Here is a 25,071-nt window from a genome sequence, read left to right on the forward strand (position 1 = left end):
AGACAGAGAGGGAGGGGGAGAGATGTTACAGGTAGAAGGTGTTCATGTTCTTGGCATCTTGAACAAAGAATTGGACGAAATGCACAAAGTAAGAAGGGATGAAAGGATTTATTGAAAAAGAAAGTACACTCCACAGTGTGGGAGCAACCCCGAGCACAGGGGCTCAAAGGCCTGTTACAGAGTTCTAGTGAGTTTAAATACCCTCCACTTGGGGTACGCCCTATGTAAATAATGAGGATGAAGTAAAGTTACAAAGTCATTTACGCAGTGTATGCCCTATGGAGAGGATATTTCCTGTTATAGCTGAAGTGTGAATCGGCCTTATGTTCTCCACCTCCAGAGCCTATTTTCCTGCATCAGAAAGAGGAGAGAGGAAAGAGAGAGAGAGAGAGAGAACAAAACAATATGACCAAAGGAAGAAGTTTCCTTCTTTCTCATGTGGTAGAAAGAGGTAAGCATTCCAGGCACGTGAGTCCCATCTAAATGTTCAGTCCACCTCTGTGGGCTGTGTCCCCATTAGCATGGTAGCAGCTGAACCACCACCCTATCTGGGTTGCTGCTGGTAGGAAGAAGGTAGGAAATGCAGAAGAGGCATCTTTACATCATAGACCTAGGTCTAGAAATAGCACACATATTTTTACTCATATTCCATTGGAGAGAACTGAGTCTCATGGGCCCATCAATCGATAAGGGTTGGTAAATATAATCTAATCTTGTCCCCAGGAAAAATAGGAGAAGAGATTGCAGTGACTATTAGTCTGTATCACAGATACAGAGGCTACTAATATTTAATAATATAATTTATTGGGCAGACTTGACGCAGGAAAAGAGTAAGCACACCATATCTTCATGTGGCCATGAAATTTTCAGAGTCACAAAGAATAATCTCAACAATGTCCCAAAAAGATAAAAGGTACTATAGAAAACATCTGGCCACAATGAAATTAAAGAAAAATAAATTAAAAACTAGGTCAGAGGCCAGGCGCAGTGGCTCACGCCTCTAATCCCAGCACTTTGGAAGGCCGAGGCGGGAGGATCACCTGAAGTCAGGAGTTCGAGACAGGCCTGCCCAACATGGCGAAACTCCATCTCTACTAAAAAATACAAAAAAAATCGCCAGGTGTGGTGGCAGGCGCCTGTAATCCCAGCTACTCAGGAGGCTGAGGCAGGAGAATTGCTTGAACTCAGGAAGCGGAGGTTGCAGTGAGCCAAGATCGTGCCTCTGCACTCCAGCCTGGGTGACAAGAGCGAAACTCCATCTCAAGGAAAAAAACAAAAAACAAATAAAAAAACTAGGTCAGAACAGAAATATATTTCTCCACTTGGAAAAATTACAACTAGCATTTAAACAACTTTTGGGTCAAAGAGGAAAGACAAACTGCAGTATTGCTTTAAAGCAGTAAAAAACAGGCCGGGCATGATAGCTCATGCCTGTAAGCCCAGCACTTTGGGAGGCCGAGGTGGGCAGATCACTTGAGGTCAGGAGTTCGAGACCAGCCTGGTCAACATGGTGAAACCTCATCTCTGCTAAAAATACAAAAATTAGCCAGGCGTGGTAGTGCATGCCTGTAATTCCAGCTACTCGGGAGGCTGAGGCAGGAGAATCAGTTGAAACCGGGAGGCAGAGGTTGCAGTGAGCTGAGATAATGCCACTGCACTCCAGCCTGGGTGACAGAGTGAGACTCTGTCTCCAAACAAACAAACAAACAAAGGCAGTAAAAATCAAATGTAGTGAAAGAAGTACTTGGAGGAAAAGCCATAGCCTTAAATATCTATATAAATAAATTCAAGAAAAACGGAATGGCCCAAAACAAGTTCAGTGGGCTCAGCCACTTTCTATGGGGCTGGCATTCCATGGCAGACTAAAGACAGCTAATTGATAAACCTCAGAACACATGCAACAGACAATAAGATGGGTGTTATGGGACATGGGGCTAGGGATAGCAGTCTTCTGGGTGCCAGCCTCTCCTGGAATGTCTCACACATCCTGGGCAATAGTGGAAGTGGGTAGCACTGTCCGAATGCCCCCTAGAAGACCAGAAGGGAGGTCAGAGGTTACCTAAAAACCAGCCAGCTGGTCCCAAAAAGCTCCTGGTGGGGGCCGGAGCAGGGCTGTGGGGCAATGGCACATTGAAGGGGGTCCCAAGCCTCCTGTGGGATGGGGCTCAGGCTGTTATTTTGAGTCTGGCATGAATTATTCAGCACACCACAGTCCAGCCCAGAGTTTCTGGGACTCTCCCCAAGTCTGGGAAGAGGAATGGGGTGAGGGTGCTGTGGTTTCAGAGAAGGTTCTGCCTCTGTTTCCCCATTCATGCATGAAAGAGGCTGAATGCCTGGTCTCTATAAACCCTGCCTGCCTGAATCTCCCTGAGGGCCAGGATTCTAGGATACGTTTACCAGAACTTAAAGCTGGGAGGGCCCTCAGGGAAGGAGAGGGGAAATTGTTTGTTGAAAGCACGACAGCAAGGGCAGAGTAGAGCCAGGGCTAGGGTCTGGCACGGCCCAGTCCCAGCCCAGGACTCTTCCTGTGTCTCTTGTATCACTCCCCATCCCCCACTGCTGAGAGAGAACATCCTCCTGGTTGGACGTAGACTGAGGAAAATGGCTTTGCATCAGTTAGGCTAATTCCAACTGCTATAATCAAGAGACCCAGCAGGAATGCATTGGTTTGGAAGGAAGGCAGAAGTTAATTTCTCTCGCAGCTAGCAGTCCATCTTGAGGCCACATTCCACATCCACAGGCAGCTCAATGTCATGAGGATCTCTAGGCATTTCCTCCTGCTTGGTCAGCGTCAGGCCATGGATGTGCCCCTGTTCTGTCTTTCGGCAAGAACAAGCACATGGGAGCAACATGCTCACAGTCTGCAGGCCTAGGCCAGTGTGCTGTGCATCGCCCACTCGGCCATTCCACCGGGGAGAACCCAGGCCCATGCTGTGGTTTGATTGTGTCTTCTCCAAAATTCACATTGAAATGTAATGCCCACTGTGGTTGTATGAAGAGGGGAGGCCTTTGGGAATTGATTAAGTCATGCAGGCTCCACCTTCATGGATGGATTAGTGCCTTATAAAAAGGCTGGAGGGAACTAGCCTGGGCCCTTTTCTGCCCTTCTACCTTCTGCCATGTGAGTACACAGTGTTCATCCCCTCCAAAGGATGGAGCAACAAGGCGCCATCTTGGAAGCAGAAAACAGACCTCATCAGATACTTGAGAAACCAAAATAAAATTCTAAGCCCCCAACTGACTCCCTGTTGGCCAAGGGCACCTCAGAGAAAGCCTGGAAGCTGAGTTCATGGCCATGACAGGATGGGAGGTTGAAAACTGCCTTAGACTTTCTTCCCTAAGGGCTAAACAGAAACCTGCTTTTTCAAAAGACTCCACACTGATGATGTCAATCAGCAGCTTATCCTCCCAGGTGCAGAACAAAGACAAGATGAGATTGTAAACCAAAAATAAAATTGTAAGCCCTCCAATAGACTGAATGTGTAACTGCCCAAGGGGTTCACATTGCCCGCTGCCTGGACAGAGTCAATTTATCAAGACAGGGGAATTGCAATAGGGAAAGAGTAATTCATGCAGAGCCAGCTGTGCAGGAGACCAGAGTTTTATCATTACTCAAATCGGTCTCCCTGAAAACTTGGGGATCACAGTCTTTAAAGATAATTTGGTGGGTAGGGGGCCAGTGAATCAGGAATGCTGATTGGTTGGCTCGGGAATGAACTCATAGGGAGTCAAAGCTGTTCTTTTCTCCTGAGTCAGTTCCTGGGTGGGGACCATAGAACTGGTTGGCAGGTCCAGGGTGGGGCCATCTGGTTGTGAGAAATGAAAAACCTGAAAAGACATCTCAAAAGGCCCTTCTTAGGTTCACAATAGTGATGTTACCTTCAAGAATAATTGGGGAAGTTGCAAATCTTATGACCTCCTGAATAATCGCTGGTAAAATTTAGAATTCCAGCCCCTCTCATTTTGACTTGGTGGCTGGTGGCCTTTCATTTGTTTTACAAGAACAATTTGGCCTTTTGGGAAGGACTATTATATAAACTATGCAATCAATTCCCTTCCAACGCTAGTTCGGCCTATGCCCAGGAATGAACAAGGACAGTTCAGAGGTTAGAAGCAAGATGGGTCAGTTAGGTCTGATATCTTTTACTGCCATAATTTTCTCAGTTACGATTTTTGCAAAGGCAGTTTCAATTGGACCCCCCTCTTGACCAAGGGGATTCCAAAGAAACCTGAAAAACTAGTTCCGGCCATGACAGGAAGTTGTTGTGGGGGCGGTCAGACATGCCCTGTTACACCCCCTCCCTTTGGAGCTTAGGCACAACCGACCAGCATTAACATGAAAACAGAGATCATAACACTGACAAAACACTCTTTGTAGCAATAAGATACCAGATTCCAACCTGACTCTGGTATAGAATCACATGACAGAGAGCAGGGCCTGAAGGAAATCAAAGTATTTTATTCCAAAATATAGTTCTTTGTCATATTTTGAAATGGTCCTGCAAAGCTGTCTGATGTTGCAGAAATTTGCATCTATAGAGAATCTCCTTCCCTTCCTAGGTCTTTTCCGGAGAGTCTGACACCTTTTAAGGTCTGATAAGAGGCATTTACCATCTATTCCCTCTGAAGCCTGCTACCTGGAGGATTCATCTACATCATAAGCACCTTGGCTTCCGCAACCCCTGCTATCTTAAGCATTTCTTTATGTTGACTTCAGACTCTTCAGGCAAAGCTTAACTCTTTTCACTAATTACCAATCAGGAAATCTTTGAATCCACCTGTGACTTGGAACCCCCTCCTCCCACCCCACCCCACCCCACCCCACTTTGAGATATCCTAACTTTCTGGACTGAACTAATGGATACTTTCCATGCATTGATTTATGTTTCTGCTTGTAACTTCTGTCCCCCTAAAATGTATAAAACCAAGCTGTAACCCAACCACCTTGGAGAAACGTTCTCAGGCCCTCCTGAGGTTGTATCAATGGCCATGGTCTTTAACCTTGGCAAAAGTAAACCTCCGAATTCATCAAGACCTATCTCAGATACTTTTTGGTTTACCAGATGGATTGTTCCTTCGCCCTCCCTGAGATGTTCTGCTGCCTCTGTCCCGTTTTTCTTCAAACCTTCACCTTATCTTATGTAAAATATAGATTAACTGGGCACTAAGTCATGTCTCACATGTAGGAAACCACTCACCTCACTGCTGCGCCCCACTGCTCTTTTAAGAAAAATGTATAAATACTAAACCTCCTGGGAACCTCTCTGGGAAAAAAACAGCCACAGATGCATCTGTGAGTCGCATTTTTCCCGGCCGTGCCCTCAAGCTGGCTCAATAAACCTCAATTGATTGAAACACCTGTCTCAGTCACTCATTTTGGTTGTGAAACCACCTTTCCAAAAATTGTAGGCCGGGTGCGGTGGCTCACGCCTGTAATCCCAACACTTTGGGAGGCCGAGGTGGGCAGATCATGAGATCAGGAGATTGAGACCAGCCTGGCTAACACGGTGAAGCCGTCTCCACTGAAAATACAAAAAATTAGCTGGGCGCGGTGGCACACGCCTGTAGTCCCAGCTACTCAGGAGGCTGAGGCAGGAAAATCGCTTGAACCGGGGAGGCAGAGGTTGCAGTGAGCTGAGATCATGCCATTGCACTCCAGCCTGGGCAACAGAGCGAGACTCCATCTCAAAAAAAAAAAAAAAAATTGTAGCACTGAGAAAATTACGACAGAAAGAGATCTGATCTAATCAACCCCCTCTTGCCTTTGTTAATCAAGTTTAGCCTAAAGCTGCCTCATTACATATTTAAGTTCAGCCTAAAGGGTTTTCTGTACATTGTGAACTATAACAAGTGGAGGTGTAGCCCACACCTGTGCAAATCACTGAGTTTTGGCCAAATGTAGCCAACTGTTCATAGCCAACTGTTCAAACTGTGTTCAAATGAGGAAAACACTGAGATGCAACCAGTCCAGTTGTTTCTGGACCTCACTTCTGATTTCTGTACCTCATTTCCTTTTTTTTTGTCTATATATCTTCTTTCACCACGTGGCTGCACAGGAGTCTCTCTGAATCTTCTGTGATTCTGGAGGCTGCCCAATGAATTCATGAATCATTCATTGCTCAATTAAACTCCTTTAAATTTAATTCAGCTGAAGTTTTTCTGTTACCACCTTTAACCTCCAGACTGCCCTCAGTCATTCCTGAGCTGAGGCCAAGCTAATTTTGGGAGACACTTATTTTATAGTTTAAATGATAATAGGCCTTTCCCCAAACTAAACTGCCTTTCTAAAGCTAATGAAAGCCCACCAGGGTAGGAGGAAGAGGAGCTTGAATTGTGCTAAGGTGTAGACATAAAAAATTGTCAGCCATTATTCCAGAGGTAACAAGATTTGCAACTCCCCCAATTACTCCTGCAGATAACGTCACGATTGTAAAACCTAAGATTGGCCTTTTGAGATGTCTTTTCAAGTTTTTGCATTTCTGATGACCAATAGCTCCACCTGACTCACCTTCACCCAGACCCACTGAACCCCACCCACCAGTCCTGTGGCCCCAACCAGAAGTAGACTCCGTGGCCCACCCAACTATCCTTAGAAAAGCCTAGCTTCCAGATTTTCAGGGAGATTGGTTTGAGTAATAACTCCATCTTTCATGTGGTGTGACCAGCCTCATATCAATTAAACTCTTTATCATGCTGTGATCTCTGAATTGGTTTCGTCTCTGCAGTGGGCAGGAAGACCCCAATGAGTGGTAACAGTTGTCACACCAATCCTGCAGCCACCTTGACTTTAGACTTCCCAGACTCCAGAATGGTAAGAAATAAATTTCTGCTCTTTATAAATTACCAGTCTAGGGTATTTAGTTATAGCAGCACAAATAGACTAAGACAGTCCATGACCATGCTCATTGCAAAGGAAGGAGGCTGAGAGGTTTAGTCTAGCCTTGTGCCAAGGGAGGTACAGAAAATTGACTTTTGTGGACCATTAGCAGTCTTCACTGCAGTGACCTGACTCACTACAAGCTATTTATGTTGATACAGGAGATAGAAAGAAATTATTTAGGGAGATAGTAATAGCAACAGAGTCCTCAGCAGAATTTCCATTTTAACAAAAGCAACCCCCAAAATCATTTCTTTCCTAACAAAGAGCAGTCTGAAAAATCAAGCTGCAGATAAGCAAGCTGGAAGCTTGCACAGGTGAATGCCGGCAGCTGAAGGCTCCATCTTTCCTTTTCTTTGTCACCACATGTACAGTAAAGATACAGGGCCGGGCACGGTGGCTCACACCTGTAATTCCAGCACTTTGGGAGGCTGAGGCAGGCAGATCACCTGAGATGGAGAGTTCGAGACCAGCCTGACCAACATGGAGAAACCCCATCTCTACTAAAAAATACAAAATTAGCTGGGTGTGGTGGTGCATGCCTGTGATCCTAGCTACTCGGGAGGCTGAGACAGGAGAATCACTTGAACCTGAAATGCAGAGGTTGCAGTGAGCCAAGATAGTGCCATTGCACACTCCAGCCCAGGCAACAAGAGCAAAACTCCATCTAAGAAAGAAAGAAAGAAAGAAAGAAAGAAAGAAAGAAAGAAAGAAAGAAAGAAAGAAAGGAAGGAAGGAAGGAAGGAAGGAAGGAAGGAAGGAAGGAAGGAAGGAAGGAAGGAAGGAAGGAAGGAAGAAAGAAAGAAAGAAAGAAAGAAAGAAAAGAAACAGGCAACATGGCACCAGCCAGGTAGAGAACCCATCTGCATAATAAAATATTAGGGTAAGGGAGGCCAGATTTTCTCGCTGTATGCAAATGGCACACCTGGTCCAACCAATCTTTTGTGCCTTATGTAAATCAGACACCACCTCCTCAAGCTCATCTATAACCACCCCTCCCCATTTTGCTGCAGACCAGAAAACCCGCTTGGGACCCCTCTCTCTGCAGGAGAAAGCTCTTCTCTTTCTTTCACCTTTTAAACCTCCACTCTTAACCTCACTCCTTGTGTGTCTGCGTCCTTGATTTCCTCGGCATGAGACAACAAACCTCAGGTATCACTCCGAACAACGAGGCCACTTCGGTGTGACACTTCATCCCATAACAAAACACATTTGCTCATCTCCAAGGAAGTCAACCCCCAATCCCATCTAGTTACAATTCCAGGTCAAAGCACAGGATATCAGAGAGTGAAGGTCCTCTCCAGAGCCACATGTGGCTCCTCATGGTCCCGTGACATAGAAACTGCAAGACAAGTCACCTGTTCCCACCACCCCTTCCCCAGTCACCTTGCACACCCCAATACAGCCGTGTACATGTTACCGGAAAGGAGTCCCAATCCTGACCCCAAGAGAGGGTGCTTGGATCTCCCACAAGAAAGAATTCGGGGCGAGTCCATAGTGTAAAGTGAAAGCAAGTTTATTAAGAAACTAAAGGAATAAGGAATGGCTACACCATAGGCAGAGCAACCTATGGTTTGTATGGTTATTTTTCGATTATATGCTAAACAAGGGGTGAATTAGTCATCAATTTTCCGGGAAAGGAGTGGGCAATTCTGAGTTCAGGGCTCCTCCCCTTTTACACCATATAGGTGAACTTCCTGACATGGCCGTGGCATTTGTAAACTGTCATGGCGCTGAGGGGAGTGACTTTTGGCATGCTAATGCATTATAATTAGCATATAATGAACAGTGAGGACACCCAGAGGTCACTTTCATCACCATCTTGGTTTTGGTGGGTTTTGGCCGGCTTCTTTACCTCATCCTTTTTTTTTTTTTTTTTGAGTCAGAATCTCGCTCTGTCGCTCAGGCTGGAGTGCAATGGTGTGATCTTGGCTCACTGCAACCTCCACCTCCTGGGTTCAAGCAATCCTCCTGCCTCAGCCTCCCAAGTAGTTGGGATTACAGGCACCCACCACCGCGCCTGGCCAATTTTTGTTTTTTTAGTAGAGATGGGGTTTCACCATGCTGGTGTCTTTGGCCAGGCTGGTCTCGAACTCCTGACCTCGTGATCCGTTCACCTCGGCATCCCAAAGTGCTGGGATTACAGACGTGAGCCACCACACCCGGCATACCTCATCCTTTTATCAGCAAGGTCTATGTGACCTGCACTTGCGCCAGCCTCCTCTCTCATCCTATAACAAAGAATGCCTGATCTCCTGGGAATGCAGCCCAGCAGGTCTCAGCCTTACTTTACCCAGCCCCTGTTCAAGATGGAGTTGCTGTGGTTCAAATGCCTCTGACAGACGGAGATGGGAAAACCACAGTAAAAATGTCCATCTGGAAAAGTAAACAATGGAAACACTCAGCAGTCACTGTGCATAGCAACAGGCAGATCCTCCTGGCAGCAACGATGAGAACCTCGCTCTGGCAGAGGAGGTTCCTCAGTTGGCAAATATGGCCAACCCCGTTCTGGGAGATCCTCCTTTTCCCATCATCCTGTGTGGCCACATCTGCAGCAAAGTGAGTATTAAAAGCTCTGGCCTCTTATCCTAAGTGAGCTTGTAGCAGGACAGGCCGCAGATAAAACCCCTCAGACACCGAGTTAAAGAAGGAAGGGCTTTATTTGGCCGGGAATTTCGGCAAGACTCACGTCTCCAAAAACCGAGCTCTCCAAGTGAACAATTCCTGTCCCTTTTAAGGGCTTACAACTCTAAGGGGGTCGGCGTGGGAGGGTCATGATCGATTGAGCAAGCAGGGGGTACATGACTGGGGCTGTATGCACCGGTAATCAGAACGGAACAGAACAAGACAGGGAGTTTCACCGTGCTTTTCCATACAATGTCTGGAATCTATAGATAACATAACTGGTTAGGTCAGGGGACGATATTTAGCCAGACCCAGGGCGCGGCACTGGGCTGCCGGCCTGTGGATTTCATTCCTGCCTTTTAGTTTTTACTTCTTCTTTCTTTGGAGGCAGAAATTGGGAATAAGACAATATGAGGGGTGGTCTCCTCCATTAAGTTGACACAGAACAGAAAACCAAATACTGCACGTGCTGACTTATAAGCGAGAACTAAACATTGAGTACACATGAACACAAAGAAAGGAACAACAGACACAGGAACCTACTTGAGGATGGAGGGTGGGAGGAGAGTGAGAATGAAGAAACTATCCATCGGTACTATGCTGATTATCTGAGTGACTAAATAATCTGTACACCCAACCCCTGAGACACGCAATTTACCCATGGAAGAAACCTGCACATATATTTCCAACCTAAAATAAAAGTTGGAAAGAAAAAGAAAAGATACCTATATAAGATAAATAAGATAAATATGTACAATCTACAATGTACTTTTTTTTTTTTTGAAGCAGACTCTTACTCTGTTGCCCAGGCTGGAGTGCAGTGGCATGATCTCAGCTCACTATAACCTCTACCTCCAGGATTCAAGTGATTCTCCTGCCTCAGTCTCAGTCTACCGGGTAGCTGGGATTACAGGCATGCGCCAACATGCCTGGCTAATTTTTGTATTTTTAGTAGAGACAGGGCTTCACCGTGTTGGCCAGGCTGGTCTCAAACTCTTGACCTCAAGCGATCCACCTGACTCGGCCTCCCAGGGTGGGATTACAGGCGGAAGCCACTGCATCCAGCCCTACAATGTAATTTAATAGCAACCCCTGTTACAGCTTCTGCATTACATACTACATATTACACATTTTTAAAAAAAGATCTGGCCTCTTTGGAGGGTTGCTTTGGGGGGTCAAACAATCATAATCATTCACTGCTATTCCTGGTTTTCTTGGCAATAAAATTCCCTCAAATACTTAAAAGGCTTCTGGTCTTTGTGCTTCCAGACAGTTCCAGGTGCCAATAACCACATCCAAAGATGTCTCTCCCCAGAGGTCTGGAGCCTGCTTTATTACTTTGTTTCCTGCTCTGGCCCAGCCGGCCCATTTTAATTCCCAGCTACCTTGGGACTATTCTAAAACAATAGATTGGAGTGGGAAGATAACACCCTTCATCTAGCCTGGCTCCAGGGCTGGAGCTTTCACTGGGCTCCTTGGGTGGCCTTGGAGAAAGGCTAAGCAACAACAGAACTCCCACTCTGTGGATTATAAAGGCAGGTGGCTTTTGCTTCTGTAAGGCCCCAGGTTTCTAGGTTCTGTCGATGACTTTCTATCTCTCCTGACTTTCTTGGAATAATTTGCTAAAAGCCACAAAGAGCAGCCAATGCATATTAATATTCTAGCTCTTTCCAACCACTTCTGTTATTGCTATGGGCTTGGTTGACTCAGGATTGCTTTTCCACAACGTCATAAAAATGGTTTTTGCCAGACGCTTTTCCCAGGGATAACAAGGGTCTTCAACTTTCCAGCCTACAATATGTGTACCCTTCCTGCATGCAGGAAAATCACTAAGTCAATGCCTTATGTTTTAGAGTTTTTGTCAAGACACCACCACACTACCAGGATTGTACTAATTTCTGCTTATTTGTGGTAGGGAAAGGCTGCTAAAGACATCCAACAAGGATTTGGTGGCTCAAAGGATAAAGAAGTGTGCACCCTCAGCTGTGATAGTCCAAGGTGATCACTCCCGACTCACAGGCTGTTCGGCTCCACAAGGTCATTCAGGGACCTGGGGTCCTTCCATCTTGCTTCTCTGGCATCCCCTAGGCCCTTGGGCTTGTGAGCTTGATCACCCCGCTGGGTTGTAGGCACATCCCTGTGCCCCCTTGTGGGAAGGAGAAAGAGAATACTGGTGGGGAGGGACTGGTACACCCACTATCTTAAGACCACACAAGAGAATCTGGGATGTATACACTGGCTGCGTGCCCTGGAGGAAGGGAAAAATCAATGTTGGTGAAAAATGAGCACTCTACCACGGGGCTGGGAGGTGAATGGCCAGATGGCCTTTATGAGTCAATATGGCCTTTGGCATAGACAGACTGAAAGGATGAGGGTCTATGTGGGAGTCCCTCACCCACTTGCCCTTGTGAACCAAAATATCTCTGAGGCAAGTCTCAATCAACTTAGAAAGTTTCCTTTGCCAAGGTTAAGGACATGCCCGTGACACAGCCTCAGGAGGTTCTGACAACATGTGGCCAAGGTGGTCAGGGCACAGGTTGGTTTTACACATTTTAGGGAGATATGAGACATCAATCAATATGTGTAAGATGTACATTGGTTCCATCCAGAAAGGCGGAACCACTTGAAGGTGGGGACTTCCGGGTCATAGGTAGATAAGAGACAAATGTTGCATTCTTTTGAGTCCTTGATCAGCCTTTCACTGAATACACAATGTAGTCTGGCTCAGTGAATCTGCATTTTTACATAAACAATAAGGCAGAGGAAACAATCAGATATGCATTTGTCTCAGGTGAGCAGAGGAATGACTTTCAATGTAAACTATCAGCTCACTTTGCCAGGGTGAAATTCAACAGAATTGTTTTAGGGTACAGATCTTGAGGCCCTTCCTTGAGGGCAAATTGTGAGTGAGGTAAGGATGTTTGTTGTTGTTGTTTGTTTGTTTTTTTTTAGATGGAGTCTTGCTTTGTCACCCAGGCTGGAGTGCAGTGGCACGATCTTGGCTCACTGCAACCTCCACCTTCGGGGTTCAAGCGACTCTCCTGCCTCAGCCTCCCGAGTAGCTGGGATTACAGGCATGTGCCACCAGGCCCAGCTAATTTTTGTGTTTTTAATAGAGACGGGGTTTCACCATGTTGGCCAGACTGGTCTCGAACTCCTGACCTCAAGTGATCCACCCGCCTCAGCCTCCCAAAGTGCTGGGATTACAGGCGTGAGCCACCATGCCCAGCCAGTAAGTAACTTTTTAATCTTTGTAGCTATCTGATTTAGAAATAAAATAGGAGGCAGGTTTGCCTGACACAGTTCCCAGCTTGGCTTTCCTTTTGGCTTAGTGACTTTGGGGTTCCAAGATTTCTTTTCCTTTCACATCCTATAGGTACACAGAGGCCACGCTGTTCTTATTCCCTATGCAGAGACATAGGCCCAGCAGACCGTTATAACACAGATTTGTTTAGTAAAATTTGCTATCTCCCTGCAGTTCTTCCCAAAATGGTGCCCACCACCTCCCCTGTGCCAAGGAGGCATGGAAGCACCAGGAAGCTGCTGGGAGTTGGAGGGGGGTGCCAGCTCAGGTTGTCCAGGAAGCAGACACCATGATGGGACGAAATGTACGAGGATCTGAAAAGGAGTCATGCCTGTGTGCAGTCAAACAGAAGGAGCTGGGAAGACCGGGAGGGCCTGCAGGCCACTATGCAAGTCTGGCCCTGAGAGTGGTTGTCCATCAACCATGCTGCAGGCTCAAACGGCTTCAGCAGAGCCATTAGGGAATCTCTGAACCAAAGACCACAGTAAAGAAATCTCGTATCTCCCAAGCACAGTTCTGCCTCTGTATTCCAGCTATGCATATGTTTGTAGGGAGCAGCCCCTAGGGGGGTTCAGCCTCAGTCAAAGAAGGCAATAGCTTCAAATCCAGAGCACCTGCTGGTCAGTTACACTCCCTGTAGCAGAAGAGCTGCCAAGCCCAGTCTCGTGGCTGTCCCACAAGGGGTTACAGTGAGAAGTAACTCACACCTGTAATCTCATCACATTGGGAGGCTGAGGTGGGAGGGTTGCTTGAGCCTAGGAGTTCAAGACCAGCCTGTGCCATATAGGGAGACCCCGTCTCAACAAAAAATTTAAAAAATAGTCAAGTGTGGTGGTGCATGCCTCTAGTGCTGGCTACTCAGGAGGCTGAGGTGGGAGGATCACTTGAGCCTGGGAAGCAGAGGTTGCAGTGAGCCAAGATTGCTCCACTGCGCTCCAGCCTGGGTGACAGAGGGAGATTCTGTCTCAAATAAATAAATAAATAAAGTGTTGCAACCCAGCTCACCCTCGACCATCTGTGTAGCATTGGTTAAGAAAATTAACCTCTCCGAGCCTCAGTTTTCTCACCTGTAAAATGCCTGAGAAACTTTATCAGGATGAAAGTAGAGTGTCGATCGGAGGTGCTCACTGAATGGTGGCCTTTATCCCCTCTGCTGTTTTTCCAGAGGCCAAAGGGCCTAAGGCCTACTCCAAATGTGCTTCAGGAGGGAGAGCTGAAGTCCATAGCTGACCTCAATTCCCTGGGATCATGGGCAGCCCTTCCCTCTCGAGCCCTGACACACAATGGGCTGCAAAAGCCAAGTTGGCTTTTAAATCAGCAAAAGGAACTCTCTGCTAAACATCTCCCCCAGGGCCAGAGAGAAATGTTTAGCTGGCTGTCGGCCAGAGCTGGGATGGCCACTTATTACCTCTGCCTGGTCTGGGCTCCAGCCTGTTTGAAAACTCATCACCCAGGCTAGGACTGCAGGCTGAAGCCCAGGCAGGGAGGGGAAGGACGCAGGCGACTCCTTGGACAGGCCTATAAATCCAGCCAGCTGGGCAGTCATCCACCCACCCAGCTCATGCCTGCTCCACAGCATCTTCAGACACCCGCGCTCCTGTCTTCTCTCTCCTCTGAGCCCCATTATCCAGGAACACCTCTTCCTATTCCCCTTCCCTCCTTCCTACCCCTGTGGGTCTCTCTCTCTCTCTCTCTCTCCCTGTCTTAGTGTCTCTCCATCTCCCAGGGGGGCCTTTATCCTTCTGTCTCTCAACGTCCAACATCCTCTGGCTCCTGGTCCTATTCCCCTGCATCTCTTTCTCTTTCCATTGCCTTCTCTCTGTCACTGAGTGTTCCTTTCTCCCTGAGGGACCTCCTTCCTCTCCACCTCTCTGACTCTTGCTCTCTCTTGCTCCTTCATTGTATGTCTTGCCCACTCTTCCCTCCTCTTCTAATACCTGGCCCAGCCCAGCCAGCCCCAGCCCGCCCCTCCTTGGAGCTGGGTGCCACCTTGGAATGCCTGTGAGCACAGGGAGGAGCTGAGCCCCCGGGGTTCCAGAGGGGCCTGGTAGGAGCCCTGATATGATTTGGGTGTTTGTCCCCTCCAAATCTCATGTTGAAATGTGACCCCCAGTGTTGGAGGCAGGGCCTGGTCAGAAGCGTTTGGGTCGTAAGGGTGGATCCCTCATGAATGGCTAGTGCCCTCCCCACGGCGATGTGTGAGCTCTCGCTCTGTTGGTTCATGGGAGAGCTGCTTGCTTAAAAGACTCTGGCCTCCCTCTTGCTCCCTCTCTGGCCATGTGACATGCCTGCTCCCCCTCCACCTTCCACCGTGAGTGGAAGCTTCTCAAGCCCTCATCAGAAGAACATGCTGGTGCCATGCTTGTACAGCCTGCAGAACTGTGAGCCAAATAATTCTCTTTCCTTTACAAATTACCTAGCCTCAGATATTCCCTTATAGCAACACAGAACGGACTAACACAAGCTCCCTACCCTCCAGTCTGCCCTCCTTCCTCTGTGCAGGGCAGAGATGTTCAGAACCAGAGAGCAACCCCCATGTAGCCCAGGGACCATGGCTTTCCAGGACCAGCCTGATCCCTCTAATATTGCAGCATCCCAAACTCCCTCCCTCTGCCTGTCTGGGATACAGCTTCTATCAGACTTCTCTCCACATCAACCCTTAGAACTACCCGTTTCTGGGAAAACTAAGAAACTGGGACAAATAAGACATCACTTTTATACTAAATAGTGGAGCATTCACTTAATTAAATATGGAGTATCTATTCAATAGAATTTATGAAAAGCTATGATGTGGATCGATGCATACTGATATTAAATGCAAATCCAATTAATTTAAAAAGCAGGTTGAAAAATAGCATGTGGAATATAAACTCATTTGGTAAAAGAAAATAAACATGCATATATAGGCATCACCTCCAAAATGTTAACTTGTTTATCTCTGGATGATGGGAGTATGACTGACTTGTTTTGTATTATAATAAACAAATATTTCCAGGGCAATAAAAAATTGCAAGAATAACTTAAAAAACAAACCAGGGCCAGGCATGGTGGCTCACGCCTGTAATCCCAGCACTTTGGGAAGCCGTGGAGGGCGGGTCACTTGAGGTCAGGAGTTCGAGACCAGCCTGGCCAACATGGTGAAACCTGTCTCTACTAAAAATACAAAAGTTAGCCGGGCATGGTGCCTACTCACAGGCATGCCTGTGATCTCAGCTACTCAGGAGGCTGAGGCAGGAGAATCGCTTGAACCTGGGAGGCAGAGGTTGCAGTGAGCTGAGATCGTGTTTCTGCACTCCAGCCTGGGTGACAGAGTGAGACTCCACCTCAAAACAAACAAACAAACAAACCACAACAACAAAACGGAAGTAGGCAAGATAGGAATGGATTTTCCTCAGCACCTCTTTATTCATTTCAGCCCAAACATTTCAGAAGCACCTACTCAGTGCTGGGCCTGCCCACAGCTGAGCAGGGAATATAGTCCCCGCAATAACCTCTGTTGTTGGCTGGGGTAACCCAAGGAGACCCTTCGGGTAGGGGCTGAAGGCAGCAGGAGGTTCTTTTTGTTTGTTTGTTGTTTCTGTTTTTTGAGACAGGGTCTCACTCTGTCGCCCACACTGGAGTGCAATGCCGCAATTACTGCTCACTGCAGCCTCCACGTCCCTGGGCTCAGGTGATCCTCTCCCCTCAGCCTCCTGAATAAGCTGGGAACATGGGTGTGAACCACCACGTCCGGCTAATTTTTTTTTTTTTGTAGAGATAGGATTTCACCATGTTGCCCAGGCTGGTCTCGAACTCCTGGGCTCAAGCGATCTGCCCACCTAGGCCTCCCAAAGTACTGGGATTACAGGCATGAATCACTGCCCGGCTGAGAAGGAGGTTCTTCCACGACAGAAGGCTACGCAGAGGGGAGGATCTGAGGCCTGAAGGGTCTAGAAGCCCACTGGAAGGTCTTCCAGACACTTGGGACATCTAGCTCCTGAAGAGTAGAAAGAGGAGCTGCTGCCGAAGAGGTAAGAGAGAGGGGCACAGGATGTGGGGTCCACCCCTCTGCCTCAGGGAGTTTCTTTGGAGAGAGAAGAGAATGAGGCTGGGCTCAGAGGAAGTTCCTCCCACTCCGTGGAGCTCAAACTAGTCCAGTGGTGGCAGCTGCCCTGGCTGGAATAAAGCATCGACCCACAGTGGCCTCACATCTCTGAGGCCTTTGCAGGTAAGAGTCTCCTGCCATGACACCCCACCGCAATGGAACCCGTCGTTGGGCCAGTGTGTTCTCAGGGGCTGGGACACGGGCCAAATATCACAGCCACCAGGGCCATGGCCTGTGCTCTCTCTGAGCCGAGGGAAGAACACCCTCTCGGGCCCTGTGGTTCCACTTTTGTTTCTTTGTTTCATTTCCTCTGCTGTCTTCTCCAGAGCCCAGCGCTGCAGCTGAGAGAATGGGTTATCTCCTAGAGATTCCTGACCCCCACGCACCAGCCCCACCACCAGAGGGCGCCCGATCACAGAGACGCCGCAACCGGAGCGGGAGCCCTAAACCTGTCGGGGTGGGTCAGCCCTGGAGTAATCCTGGAGGGAGGGTCTGTGAGGAGGCCCAAGTGTGGGGACCTGCCCGGCTCAACCAAATGTAGTTTGTTACCTTGGTGGCCATCTGCAGCCAGGTGGCCCTGCCACACTGCTAAACCAGAGGATTTAGGAGGAAGACAGGGATTCGGGAAGTGGCTGAAGAGCACTGGAAGACCAACTCCTGCGGTGCAAGGAGTCCTGGACCGGGAGTCCGGAGAACTGGGGGCGCTCCTCTCCCTGTGACCCTAGGCTTGTTTTCTCATCCGTAAACAAAGGCAGGGGCGGGGAGAAGGGAAGGACTCGATGGTACCCAGATGCCCTTCAGGCTCTAACCAAAGACATGCCCCACCCTCCTGGAGGAACCCTGCGGGACGCAGAGAAGGGCTGGAGACAGAGCGGCCGCGGTTTCCCCCGCAGCGCAGGAGCGCCGGGCACTGCGCTGAGTCAACTGCGGTCAGGGAGTCACCTGCCCGCGACAGCGAGCGCGCACCCACACTCTCGACCAACCCAGGCTGGCCCCCAGCCCACTCTCGGGTCCCAACGCCCAAACATCTCGCATTGCTGGCTCCGGCATCTCCCCACCCGCCGCCAGGAATCAGCGCAGAGGGAGATGCGTCTTCTGTGGCGGGTGCGGGGCGAGGACGCTGACCCCAGCTCGGGGAAGTCAACTGCACGGAGGAGAGACAGCTCTCCATCCTCAGCTCCGCCTCCGCCCCGCCTGCGGCTTCACTTCAGCCCAGATGCCGGCGATGGGGAATAGACCAGGGACGCAGGAGCACTCTGGACCGAGGGCGGATCCACTTGGGGAGGCAGGCAACCGACCCGCGCACCGGTGGCGCAACCTTGTTCCAGTGACCGAAGCTTGTGGAAGTAGCCCCACTCCCGGCTCCCTGGTCCGGCATCCCCCTGCCACCTCCTCCCCCACCACCCCGAGTCTTGGGAGCCTGGACCCCGAAGGCGCAAAAAGTCAAGAGCCTGGAAAAATGCACTGTGCAAATATATTGATTTTATTTGTCTCCTTTCAGGAGCCTCACAGACATATCCAGGTAAAAAGATCGTTAAATAAACGCCTTCAGCCATCGCAATGCAAAAATAAATATCAATCCTCCAGACGCAGCAGCAGCTGCGCTGCGCCCCAAGTCCCAACGGCCACGCCTAACAATTATAAAAGTGTTCAGCGAGAGTGTTGGCGTGAGTGTGAACGGGTGTGCGCTGGGGGGCACGGTGGAGCGGTGTGCAAAATCGGAGTTGCAAACCATCGGACAAGGGCATGGAGTGGCGACCCGCCGCCGACTCAGCGCGGGCGCGCCTCCCCGCACACACTCACAGCAGAGTTCGCACTGGGAAGAGTTAAAAAATAAACATTTACAAGGACAAGGAAAGCGGCCCCGGTCCCGGCGCCCCCGGGCCAGGGCGAGCGCGGCGAGGGGCGCACCAACCGGTTCGCAGCGGGGCGGGAGTCCGAGCGCGCGAGAAGCGGCGGTCCCGGGTCCTTGCAGGTCCCCCGGGAGCACGGCGCGGGCACTCTCGGGGTTCACACGCTGGTCCCCGCGCGGACCGCGGACGCGCGCGTCCCCCCCGCGGGCGGCGCCCCTTACAGGGCCGAGTCGGAGTCGCTGGAGTCCAGGCTGTTCCTCAGTTTGCAGCTGCTGAGCTGCTCCCGCTGCAGCGACAGGCTCTGCGTGCTGCGGCGCAGGCACTCCAGGCTCTGCAGGAACGACTTCTTGGCCTTCTCCTCCTCCATGGGGGACACCCCCTCCTCCTCCACCTCCTGGATCTCGTCGAAGGTCACCGGCTGCGTCTTGAAGCGAGACTGGCGCGGCCGCCGCAGCCGGCCCCGGCCCTTGGACAGCTTGGCGGGCCGCAACGGCTGCGGGAACTCGTCGGCCAGGCACACGAAGTGCGGCATCACCGCCTGGTAACTGGAGCAGATGCCCATCAGCTCGCCGGGCTTGGCGGCCATGGCGCCTTCGGCGTCTGCGGGGCCGGGCGGCGGGGCGCCGGGGCTCTCTGGGGGCGGCCGCTGCGCCGGGGCCCCCCGGGAGGCAGCAGCCGGGGGCTCGCCGGGCGGGGGATCCAAATCTGCTGCGGGGTGGCGGCGGCCCTCGCGGGCCCGGGCCAGCGCTCCTCGGGAGGGCGGGCGGGCGGGAGGACCCGTCGGGGGGCGCGGGGCTCGGGGGGCGCTGTTCCGCCGCCCTCCGAGGCGCTCGCCGCCGCTGCTGTCGCCGTCTGCCCCGCGGCGGCCCGGCTCGCGGCTTATATAGCCCGCGGCTGCCCACACGGCTCTGAGCTCGGATGACAGCGAATGCCATTTAAAGCGTGCGCGCCCCGCGCCCTTCCGCATGACGTCGCCCCGCCACTCTGGGAAAGTAACGGCCCCTTCCCCGGCGCCGCCTGTCCCCCGCCAACCGGCTCCGGAAGGCAGGCCCCGCCCGCGGGGGTTCCGGGAGAAGCCGCGGCCCCAGAACACGCGGCTGGCCCGAGCTGCTCCCGGGCAGGGACCCTCAATCACCGAGACTGGGCGGGCACTGTCCCTTCTGGGATCCCCAAGTCTGCACCAACCGGGTTGGCCGCGGGGGCGCGGGTTCCCCTCCCCCGCCCTCTGGTCCCAGATGTACACACTCGAGGCGCTGGTTATTCCACCGCCGGTTCTGCGCGGGGCGCGAGGCAGCTCTCAGCTCTCTTTGCAGCCTGGCGAGCCTGAGCGCCCGACTCCCCAGAGCTGAGCTCGGAGGAAGGGGCGGGTTCCCCCTCTGGATCCTTGCCACCCCACTCCGCAGGCGCGCGCGCACACACACACACACACACACACACACACACACGCACACACGAATGCAAACACATCTCGATTATTCCATTCCGGTTCTTCCCTTCCCTAGATGTCTTCTTTATGTTTGTCTCCTCTCTCCGCCACCCAAGTCCCTCGGGCACCCCCATTCGTGCTCTGAAGAGTGACACTGGATATGGCACTAACAACAACAACAACAACAATAATAATAATAGCTACCATCTGGAGAGCTGTACTCCAAGCCAACCACGAGCTCTGTTTTACATATATTATCCTGTTTAATCTTCACAGCAGCAGCCCTATGAGGTAATTGGTATTCTCTCATTTTTACATATGGGAAAATCAGGCACAGAGGGGATAAGTAACTGGTCCACTAGTATCTGATGGAAACAGATGGGCTGGACTCCAGAGTCCATGCTCTGACAGCCCCCTGCTGAGGGCGAGTACCCTGAGCTAAAGCTCACCAGTGTTCCCAGGGTCTCTAAGACAGGTCCACAGGGCAGTCCCTGCCCTATGTCCTGGGACTCCCAAGAGGAAACTGTGAGCCCGGCCATGGCCAAGTGGGCTTGAGATGTGGGGCACGGACAGGCACCCAGCAGGGCTCACAGGGCCACCCAAAAAGGAGGGAGTCAGTGGGATTTGGCCTCCGTCCTTTGCGTATCCACTCAACACAGATTTACTGAGAAGTTACTTTCCTGCTCATGAAAGCATGAAAGCCAACAAGAAAGGTACAGTCCCGGCCCTCATGAAAGTTACATTCTAATGGGAGTGGGGTGTTGTGGGGAGACAGATGATACACACACGAACAAGAACATGTTTTGTCGTGAAATAAAGTAGCGCGATGAGCTAGGGATGCAGGTGGTGAGATGCTTAGAGCACGGGACCAGGAAAGGCTGCTCAGAGCCTGGATATTTAAGCTGCCACCAGAAGGGCGATAATAACATGCTAAGTTCTTAGTACGACCATGCTCTGCGCACTTTTTATGCATGAACTCAATGTGTTCACTATTTTATTTAATCCTCCCAACCACCGTGGGTAACAAATACCATACATTTCTTATCGCCATTTACAGGTAGAAAAATCAAGGCAGAGAGAAGCTAAGAAAACTTGCCCCAAGGTCCCACAGCAGGAAGTAGCAAGAGCTGAGATTCAAACTCCAGCAGCATGGCTCCTGAGCCCTCACTCTTACTCACTACACTGCAGCAGTTTGCCCTGCGATGGACAAAGATGGAACCAGCCATGTGACAAGGTGGGAAGAGTGTCTGGGCAGAGGGAGTCTTAGTGCAAAGATGCTAAGGCAAGAATACACTTGGTGTGTTCGAGGAACAAACAGCAAGGAGGCTTGTTGGCTAAAGCAGAGAGAGGGGGATGGGAAGGGGGGATAGTCACTTGAAGCCTTAGTGGCAGGTTACAAAGATAGAATTTCGGCGGGGTGCGGTGGCTCACGCCTGTAATCCCAGCACTTTGGGAGGTTTAGGCGACGGATCACGAGGTCAGGAGATCGAGACTATCCTGGCTAACACGGTGAAACCCCGTCTCTACTAAAAATTAAAAAAAAATTAGCTAGGCGTGGTGGCGGGTGCCTGTAGTCCCAGCTACTCGGGAGGCTGAGGCAGGAGAATGGTGTGAACCCGGGAGGCGGAGCTTGCAGTGAGCTGAGATTGCACCACTGCACTCCAGCCCGGGTGATGGAGCAAGACTCCGTCTCAAAAAAAAAGAATTTCATTCTAAGGGCAACAGTAAGGCATCTTAATGCATGCTCCAATTTATGTTTTTCAAAACTCATTCTGGAGGCCAGGCACAGTGGCTCACACCCATAATCTTTGGGAAGCCAAGGTGAGAGGATCACTTAAGCTCAGGAGTTGGAGACCAGCCTGGGTAACATAGTGAGACCCAGTCTCTATACAATAATAATAATAATAATAATACTCTGGCTTCTGTGTGGAGACGAGCTGGGAAAGAAGCAGGAAGGTCGCTTGGAAGAATATTATGTGACCCTACAACACTGAAGGCTTGGATTAAGGTAGAGGCAATGGAGATGTAGGAAATGGTCACATCTGGGATTTCCCTGAAGACAGAATTGAGAGAACTTGCTGATAGATTAGATGGGAGCTGCAGGTCAAGGAGGGATCAAGGTTGACCTCTGTCCGGGCACGGTGGCTCATGCCTGTAATCCCAGCACTTTGGGAGGCCAAGGCGGACGGATCACTTGAGGTCAGGAGTTCAAGACTAGCCTGGGCAACATGGTGAAACCCAATCTCTGCTAAAAATACAAAAATTAGCCAGGTGTGGTGGCAGGTGCCTGTAATCCCCGCTACCCAGGCTGAAGCATGAGAATAGCTTGAACCTGGGAGGCAGAGGTTGCAGTGAACCAAGATTTCGACACTGCCTTCCAGCCTGGGTGACAGAGTGAAACCCTGTCTCAAAAAATAAGTTGACTTCCATGTATTTGCTTGAGCAAGTGTGTGATGGTGGTGCCATTGATACACAGGCAAATGTACTGGAGAAGAGAAGGGTGGGGAGAGGGGGCCATTGTGGAGTCTGCTGGCTGCTTATTAAAACCCACCATCCAACTGAATGAGGCCTGAAATGCTCACATCAGAACTGTATTAGGTGAGAGAAAAAGCAATTTCTATAACCTTAAAACCACTGTACTTTGAAGCTCCTTATAGAAATTCATACCAGGAGTGGGAAACTGCCATGTATAAAACCCCTCAAATATGTAGCATTGGCTTATTGGTGGTGAGCAAGATGGAAACAGATATTAGAGGATGAGAAGCTGGTGAACCTTGTTATGCTGGGACAAAACATTTATTGCAAATGTCACCTGTGGTCATTTGGAAGACAGTCCACATGCCTATTGAGCCCATAATTCTAGAAAAATGGTTGGAAAGAGCCAAAGCCATTTGCATGTGTTGGCTGCTTGATGCTGCTTTTAGCAAAATATTACAAGAAAGAGATTGGCCAGTTTGCAAGACAAGATAGACAGAAATACAGAGAATTCAGAAAACTGGTGTCCTCAGGGTTGAAAAAGCCAACTGGTTTTGTCCAAAGAGCAGGAAGTCAGACTATCGTGGCTCAGAGCCTCTCTCAAAGCCTGTCTCTTAGACCAAACTTTAAACCAAACAAAGAACTCGCCCCTGTGGCAAAGTATTATATTAAAGGTATTACATCTAAGTCTGCTATTTAGGGTCTCCTTAGGATAACCTTCATTTTATTTATTTATTTATTATTTATTTATTTAGAGAGGGAGTCTTGCTCTGTTTTCCAGGCTGGTGTGCAGTGGTGCAATCTCGGTTCACTGCAACCTCTGCCTCCCGGATTTAAGCAATTCTTCCACCTCATCCTCCTGAGTAGCTGGGATTACAGGCGTGCACCACCATGCCCCGCTAATTTTTGTATTTTTGTAGAGACAGGGTTTCACTCTGTTGGCCAGGCTGGTCTCAAACTCCTGGCCTCAGGTGATCCACCTGCCTCAGCCTCCCAAAGTACTGGGATTACAGGCGTGAGACACTGCACCCAGCCACTTTCATTTTAAATGAATGGGAAACAGAAGGGTATGGAAGATAGACTTCATAATTCTGTCAAGAAAGGAACTTTGGATGTGGTCACGGCTCAAAGAACTGACTAAAGATGAAGCCTACTAAGTTTTTGAAGGAATTGTTATCACCAGCAAAATTGCAAGGCTGGACTGCAAAAGCCGATGATTGCTCAAGCCGGAGTCAGCATCCAAGGAGGGTGGACTCTCCACACCCTGTCGGTGGTTGTGGAGAATGACAGGCAAGCAATGTTGAGGGGCAAAGCCAAGGTCAGGGAGACACAGAATAAGGGATCACCCTGGAGAACCTCCTCTGCTGCCAAGGCAGGCAAGTCCTCGCTCTTCTCGAGGACAGACTGTGACAGAGATGGCTAGCTATCCACCCAGCTGGGGCACGACCCAACTCTCCCTGCAGCTAGGAGGCCATGTGTCTAAACTCTCATCTGTGGAATGTGAGAAGTATGCTCAACTTCTGCCTCACTCCATTAAGAAGAAATTCCTGCCCTAGACTTCTGTGTTTTTCCCCTCACACTGGCTGGAAGAGCAATAACCAGAGAGATTCTGGAACTGTCACGTTAAAGATAGCAGCACCGTCATTAGTCCGAGTCCCTAAATGACCACGTGGAGCTGAGCTATCCGCCAACCTGAAGCACTTCCCCTGTAATGATTACAGGAGTGAACAATCAACCGAATCTTTTTAAACTACTCTAGCTTGGGGTCTCTATTATATGGACTTAGCATTGTTCTAAGAGACCCTTCGACGTCCAGGTGGAGATGTCAAGCAGGCCACTGAAGCTAGGGGAGAGGTGAGGGGTGGAGGTGGCAGTTTTGGAGGGGGCTGGGTGGAGGCCCACATTCCAGAGGAGGGCTGGAACAGTCCAGCACTGGAAAGAGGATGAGTCAGCCAAGGACTCAGAGAAGCAGTGTTCAACAGGGTAGGAGGAAAACAGGAAGACACGTCAGAATCCAAGAGAAGGATGTTTCTAGGAGCAGGGAGACCACTCGAAGGGAGTCTAGAGACATGTGCTAGTCTGGCTTCCCCAGAACTTACTGTGTGAGCTTGGACAAGCCACTCGACTATCTGCCCTGCAGAGTTCTCAGCTCAGATGCTACCTGCTTGAAGAAGCCTTGCCTAGCCACCCTACTGACGGCTTCCCCTCAGTCTCTCTGTCCCCATTTCCTTCATGGCATGTTTGTCATTATCTAAAGGGTCTTCTTACTTGTCTGTTAACACTGTACTGTCTGTCTTCCCCACTAGGTGGTCAGTGTTGACCACTGCCTTTCCAGCGCCCAGCACAGAGCTGGCACGCAGAGGTCCCTGTGGCATGGACTGCTACCACATGTGCCCTGCTCCTACGGCTCCTGACAGGCTAGCCAAG

At 50.1% G+C, this 25,071-nt stretch overlaps 1 protein-coding gene across 1 annotated transcript; it reads right to left on the reverse strand.

The window, feature by feature from the left end:
* Positions 1-18,350: 18,350 nt before the first annotated feature.
* C6H11orf96 (chromosome 6 C11orf96 homolog) lies at positions 18,351-21,390 on the reverse strand. The gene has a single exon (XM_055281855.2). It carries the CDS (start codon positions 19,708-19,710, stop codon positions 18,961-18,963), a length of 750 nt encoding a protein of 249 aa, XP_055137830.1. The 5' UTR covers positions 19,711-21,390; the 3' UTR covers positions 18,351-18,960.
* Between the last annotated feature and the right edge of the window lie 3,681 nt (positions 21,391-25,071).

Source organism: Symphalangus syndactylus, chromosome 6 (genome assembly GCF_028878055.3).
Source record: "Symphalangus syndactylus isolate Jambi chromosome 6, NHGRI_mSymSyn1-v2.1_pri, whole genome shotgun sequence".
In the NCBI taxonomy this organism is placed as follows: Eukaryota; Metazoa; Chordata; class Mammalia; order Primates; family Hylobatidae; genus Symphalangus; species Symphalangus syndactylus.